At 35.7% G+C, this 6,000-nt stretch overlaps 1 protein-coding gene across 3 annotated transcripts; it reads left to right on the plus strand.

Annotated features, from left to right (window-relative positions):
* Window positions 1-1,125: 1,125 nt before the first annotated feature.
* On the plus strand, window positions 1,126-5,557 carry LOC130630328 (uncharacterized). Of its 3 annotated transcripts, XM_057443788.1 has the most exons (5): window positions 1,126-1,202; window positions 3,662-3,768; window positions 3,864-3,919; window positions 4,037-4,072; window positions 4,170-5,557. In XM_057443788.1, the coding sequence occupies exons 3-5, from the start codon at window positions 3,871-3,873 to the stop codon at window positions 5,483-5,485; spliced, it is 1,401 nt and encodes a 466-aa protein (XP_057299771.1). In that variant the 5' UTR covers window positions 1,126-1,202; window positions 3,662-3,768; window positions 3,864-3,870; the 3' UTR covers window positions 5,486-5,557. The 3 variants fall into 3 exon arrangements, with proteins under 3 accessions (XP_057299771.1, XP_057299770.1, XP_057299772.1); XM_057443787.1 differs by having other exon boundaries at window positions 3,662-4,072; XM_057443789.1 differs by lacking the exons at window positions 1,126-1,202; window positions 3,662-3,768 and having other exon boundaries at window positions 3,845-3,919.
* Window positions 5,558-6,000: the final 443 nt, after the last annotated feature.

Here is a 6,000-nt window from a genome sequence, read left to right on the forward strand (position 1 = left end):
AACTTCCCCGAAAATCCGACAAAATCGGGAAATCGGATTAATCACGTGTCCACATTATGCAAAATAATTTTTCTTAATAAAACAAAGTTGTGTTGGGAGTTTCAAGTTCTAAAGATAATCCTAACAGGAGTTATTAAATTTTCCCCATTATAAGGATTTCATAGAGATTTTTAGGGGTAGTTTCGAGTAATGGCCAATATCAAGGCCTCTGAAAGGTATGGGACTTAAATGTTTGGCATGCAGGTGTCTAATAGATAAATATTGAAACTCAGTAGGTTTTATAGCCATATAACATAGCAATAATGAATTATTAAAAAAACCCATCAGACCCCCCCCCCTGGACCGAATAGGGTTAACCTATAATTAAAATACAGATTACAATTTATTGTTACCCCGTCGTAGCAAAAACAAAAAATACTCAGCAATTTCATTTTGCAGCATAAGTTTTCATAATAGTAATAAAAAAGGTAGCTGCGTAACTACATTTATCATAAGAATTGTGTTGCAGTCAAACTGCGTTTGGCTACTTTCACTTTTTAGCCAGTGATAGCTAAGGAGCTAGCTATATAAACACAACTTCAGCATAAAAATAAATAACAATATACCAAACTGAATAAAAACTTTAAAGTATAGGAATAAATAAAGCTAGCTATAGCCAGTTGCCTTAAGCAGAAAATAGCCTCAAGATCTACGTTTATAGGTAGCAAAAATCTTAAAATTGATTTGTTTAAGATTTAAACATGGCTAGGGAACGTGATAAAATATTCATCTTAACATGTGAAAACACAAAGAAAATAAATAATCCTATAGATAAAAAATATTCAGAAAAGAAAGGATCGAAATCGATCGAGATCGAGACCTTCAAACCTCCCACCATCACTCCCAAACCAAAATGGCCTTCGCAAGCGTAGCATATATTCTCTGCCGGCATGTTGAGGCCGCGAAAAACTTGGATAGGTTATTAGTGAAAATCAGGCCTCGTGATTGGTCTATTACGCGTGAGCGGTCGAAACGAAGCCAGTAAAAATGGAGTCTGCCGGAATCCAAAATAAAGCTGCAGGGTCTTTCTTTTTTGGCGGTAAAATAAGTTATGGTCTGTAAAATATATTAAACATTAGTAAGTAAGTTTGTTTTGATGAGGGAACAGAGACAACACGAGGAGGCGTATTTTTAAAAAATGCTATGTTACTTCCTTTAAGAAGGTAATAACCACCTCTCAAAAAGTTTTTAAGTCATTGTTGTTGCTTAGACTGGCTTTGACATATATGCTCACAACTTATATGCGAAATTTCGAAGGATATAGTTATTTAGCTAGTTTAAAAGGTTTGAAGGCTATTTCATTAGCAAGTTTAAGTTAAAAGTAAGGTTAGTACTTATATTGAATAAACTATGAATACCCAAATATGTAGAAAACGTTTTGTCATTTTCAGTTATATTTAGATGCCCAATATGATATTTAAGATGATTTAAATTGTTGTTTTTATCCAGAGTGATCATAAAATTTCCCACCCGACTTTCGTGTAAGTCACTAAAATAAAAAAACAACAGCTGATTCGTAGCCCATTTAATTCTACTCGATCTAGTAAATGCGCATTAGACGTGCCTAAAGTAAATCGCATATTTCGAAGTTGCAATCCGGTAGTTCGTGGATCTTGAAGTTTAATTTGTAGCATGAAAAACAACTACAAAGAAATCTTGACTCCGATTTATTACTTTTTATCTTGCTTATCCAAAGTAATATCCGATTTTTTTCACAATAATAATTTGAACTAAACCTGTGGTCTAAATTTGTAATTTCGTTGTATCGTGATGGGAATAGTATTTTATTTCCTCACTTTACGCAATAACATTATGTCCTATTAACGACTTTTTGTGTGATCATCATAAAAAAAGATCAGCGTGCTTTTCTTCAATTAAGCATTATGGTCAGTTTTTTACAAGCCAATCCCTCTCGTTGTAAAAGTAATGCTCCGATGAACAACAATTAACAAGCTGGTTTTTTGTCACGCAAGCAGCATTTGAAAAACTCTTAGAAAAGACATGTTTGTCGACAGCTGAGTTTTGAATATCAATACTTCTGAAAAAACATTTTTTAGTTGCAATGGTAATTTTTTACCATTGCAACTAATCTAAGATCAAAATTATTCACCCTATATCTACATAGCCGTGGTGAACCGTAACATTGTAACTGCTATGCCATATATTCGGGTCTGCAAAGAGATCCATGTAGGGTTAAGGTCTTGTTGGGCCTATAATTGGTCCATTAGCAAATCGTGAGTACCGGTAGTCTCTAAAACTATAATGAGCTATGTACCAATATATTACAGTGGATATTCTTTCTTTATGTTTTCTACTGGTATTTTAGTGAAAGGTGTAGCTATGTAAGTGCGTCTTGCATAACATAATCTAGCATTACAGAACTAATGAAAAAACAGACACTTTGTATATATGTATTTAGTTTTTGAATTGCTATCTTGTAAAAAAATAAACAAAGAAACAAAAAGGTATTTAAAAAAATTGTATATGGCTACTTTTACGTTTTGACCAGAAACATCTAACATTTCCAGCTTAGTAAAAACCAGATTGGCGAAGATAAAACAACAATAAGTAATTCTGGTTAGAATAAAAAAAACTTATACCAAATTGAATAAAAATCTTAAAAGAAAAGCAAAAAATAAGTCTTGTTTGGTAGCCGCCTTTCACATGCTCCCTTAAAGTGTACGTTTGTAGCCACCATCTTAAAATTGGTTTGTTTAAAACATACGGTTAATAAAAGTGGTAATTATCCTAACATGTGAAAATATATAAAAGTTAAATATTTCAACAATACAAACCATTTAGAAAAGGAAACGTTGAAGGGCCTGTTTTTCTGCATATACATTTACCTTTTGACATCCTTTTAAGCCCTGTTTGGTCCAGGAGAAGGGATCCACCAAATTTTTTTGTTTGTATATACTCTGTGAAAAGGGGTAAAAGAGTTTCTGCGAATCTTGTTTGGTAACATATGTTATGTTTCCTCAAATTACCTGAATGTTTTGTTATATCTTTATTTCTAATGTTTAAACTATGTTGTTGGTAGATAAGATCAGTGTGTTCCCAAATACATTTACTATCGCATAAAACAATTCAAAAATATCAAAGCGTATGGTACCCAATATTTCCCTCTTTCACAACTATTTTTTCGCAGGACGCAAAAACATGAGAAACATTATTTACATTATATCGGCTTGAGTTATAATATAATTATACTATTTTCACGAATCCCTACAATAAATATATATGCACCCAAGATAGGTAACATGTTTTCTGACAAAGAAAGTTAAATCGTGTGAAATAAAGAAGTGTTTATGTTTTATCTTATCTTCCCATAGCAATCATATGGTTAATATATGTACGCAGCTTGGCCATGTCAAGGCGCCTAACATAACATAAGTAGAATATGTTACATATTTTTAATTGCATTGAGTCACAGGCCTAATTGTTTTTGTTGGTTATAACTCTCATTATACATTCATCGTCATTTTTTTTATCTTTGTATCATTTTTGCTGACTTGCAAGACCTCGACCACACGAGTTCCACAAAGTATACTTTATCCTGGTCCACATGTGTTAACATGTTATTAACAGACCAAAATTGTATTACTAATTATTCATTTAACAGCATGGCATCTTCTCCAAGAAAGTATAAAAGACGAAGTACGATGCTCAAAATAACATTCTCACTTAAAAAAAGCCTTGAGTCTGCATCTTTAAAAGAAGAAAATACAGGTTAGTTCACATAAAAGTTCAAATCAAATACTTACCGCCATTTTTTCCTTCCACACTGTTTATTAATAAATATATTTACGTTTTCTTTTTTCTAGAATCAAGATGAAGCTTTGGATACTTCTTGTTTGCTTTCTTGTTGGAACACTTGCCGGTAAGTTCAACTTTATTTATATCAAATTTTACCTTAATTAAAGATTTTGTTAGATGAAATTACTGTATGGTTTTAATCAATCAAGTGACTTTAATGTTCAGTTTGTATTTATTTCAGTAATTGCCGAAGAAGATGTTCCTAGCAAAGACGAAGGTATATATTTTCGTATTATTGTTTTTTAATGTTTTGGTAATGTCTAGTTACTTTTTATTAACAAACAGCATTTTATAAATTTGCTTCTCCAATATAGATGAGGAAAGCGATCCTAGTACGTATGGTGGATATGCAGGAAGAGGAGTTGGATATGGTGGAAGATATGGCGGTCATGGAGGACGGTATGGCGGTCATGGAGGACGATATGGTGGTCATGGAGTACGATATGGTGGCCACGGAAGACGCTATGGCGGTCATGGAGGACGATATGGTGGCCATGGAAGATACGGAGTAGGATACGGAAGCTACGGCGGACGTGGACATTCTGGATACGGAAAAAAAGCATACGGTGATCCAAGTTATAAAGTCTACAAAAGCGTGTATTCTCATGGTAAACACGGGGGAAGATACGGCGGATATGCTGGAAGACGAGTGAGATATGGTGGCAGATATGGCGGTCATGGTAGACGACTTGGCGGTCATGGTGGACGATATGGTGGTCATGGAAGCCGATATGGTGGCCATGGAGGACGTTATGCTGGTCATGGAGGACGATATGGAGGTCGGCGTGGGCATGGTAAATATGGAATAGGATACGGAAACTACGGTGGACGTGGATATTCTGGATATGGAAAAAACGCATACGGTGATCCAAGTTACAAAGTCTACAAAAGCGTGTATTCTCATGGTAAACACGGGGGAAGATACGGCAGATATGCTGGAAGACGAGTGGGATATGGTGGCAGATATGGCGGTCATGGTAGACGACTTGGCGGTCATGGTGGACGATATGGTGGTCATGGAAGCCGATATGGTGGCCATGGAGGACGATATGCTGGTCATGGAGGACGATATGGAGGTGGGCGTGGACATGGTAAATATGGAGTAGGATACGGAAACTACGGCGGACGTGGATATTCTGGATATGGAAAAAAAGCATACGGTGATCCAACATACGGATACGGAAGAGGGTATGGAAGTGGATACGGACTTGGTGGTTACGGAGGACGAGGGTATGGAAGCGGTTACGGATATGGAGGTGTAACAGGCGGATATGGCGGATATGGATATGGACATAAAGCATATGGTGATCCAACATATGGACACGGAAGTGGATACGGAAGTGGATACAGAAGTGGATACGGACTTGGTGGTTATGGAGGACGAGGTTATGGCGGCGGTTACGGTTATGGGGGTGTAACAGGCGGATATGGTGGATATGGTTACGGACACAAAGCATATGGTGATCCAACATACGGAAGTGGATACGGATATGGTGGATATGGAGGACGTGGTTACGGTGGCGGGTATGGATACGGTGGTAGCCGAGGCGGATATGGTGGAGGTAGAGGCGGATATGGCGGTTATGGGGGTTCTGGTTATGGACACAAGGCATATGGAGATGAGCAATAACTTTCATTGTAAATTTAAAAATTGTAATTATACTGGTGTTTCAATAAATAGCATATAGTGATACTTCACTCATATTTTGCCTTATCATTTAAAACAATTCTTTTTGCGTTACCGCAATACGTGATGGTTAGAAATATGCTTTTATATACAAATCTCCCTTTTCGCACGAACTGGAGAAACAAATATTAATTTGTTTGAATGAATCGTTATTTTACTCAAGTGAATTGTTAAGTCAATATTTGTGATTTAACAACAAACATTTTCCTAAAATATTTGTCCTTTTTTATCAATTTATTTTCTTTCCTCAAATCTCAAGATAACTTGACTTAGCATTTAAAGAAGTGATTTGGTTTAATTTCCGTAGCTCGTTCCGAAAATGTTTGACAATTATACTACGCGTACTACTTTACTAAAAAAATGCCTCACCAACTGTTTTTCTTCGTTCAATCAAAATTTTAGAACATCACAAAAATTTACTTTTCTCGAAGAAAAAATGCCTAGGCCCTACGTTTTAT

The sequence above is a fragment of the Hydractinia symbiolongicarpus genome, chromosome 2 (assembly GCF_029227915.1).
Source record: "Hydractinia symbiolongicarpus strain clone_291-10 chromosome 2, HSymV2.1, whole genome shotgun sequence".
NCBI lineage: Eukaryota > Metazoa > Cnidaria > Hydrozoa > Anthoathecata > Hydractiniidae > Hydractinia > Hydractinia symbiolongicarpus.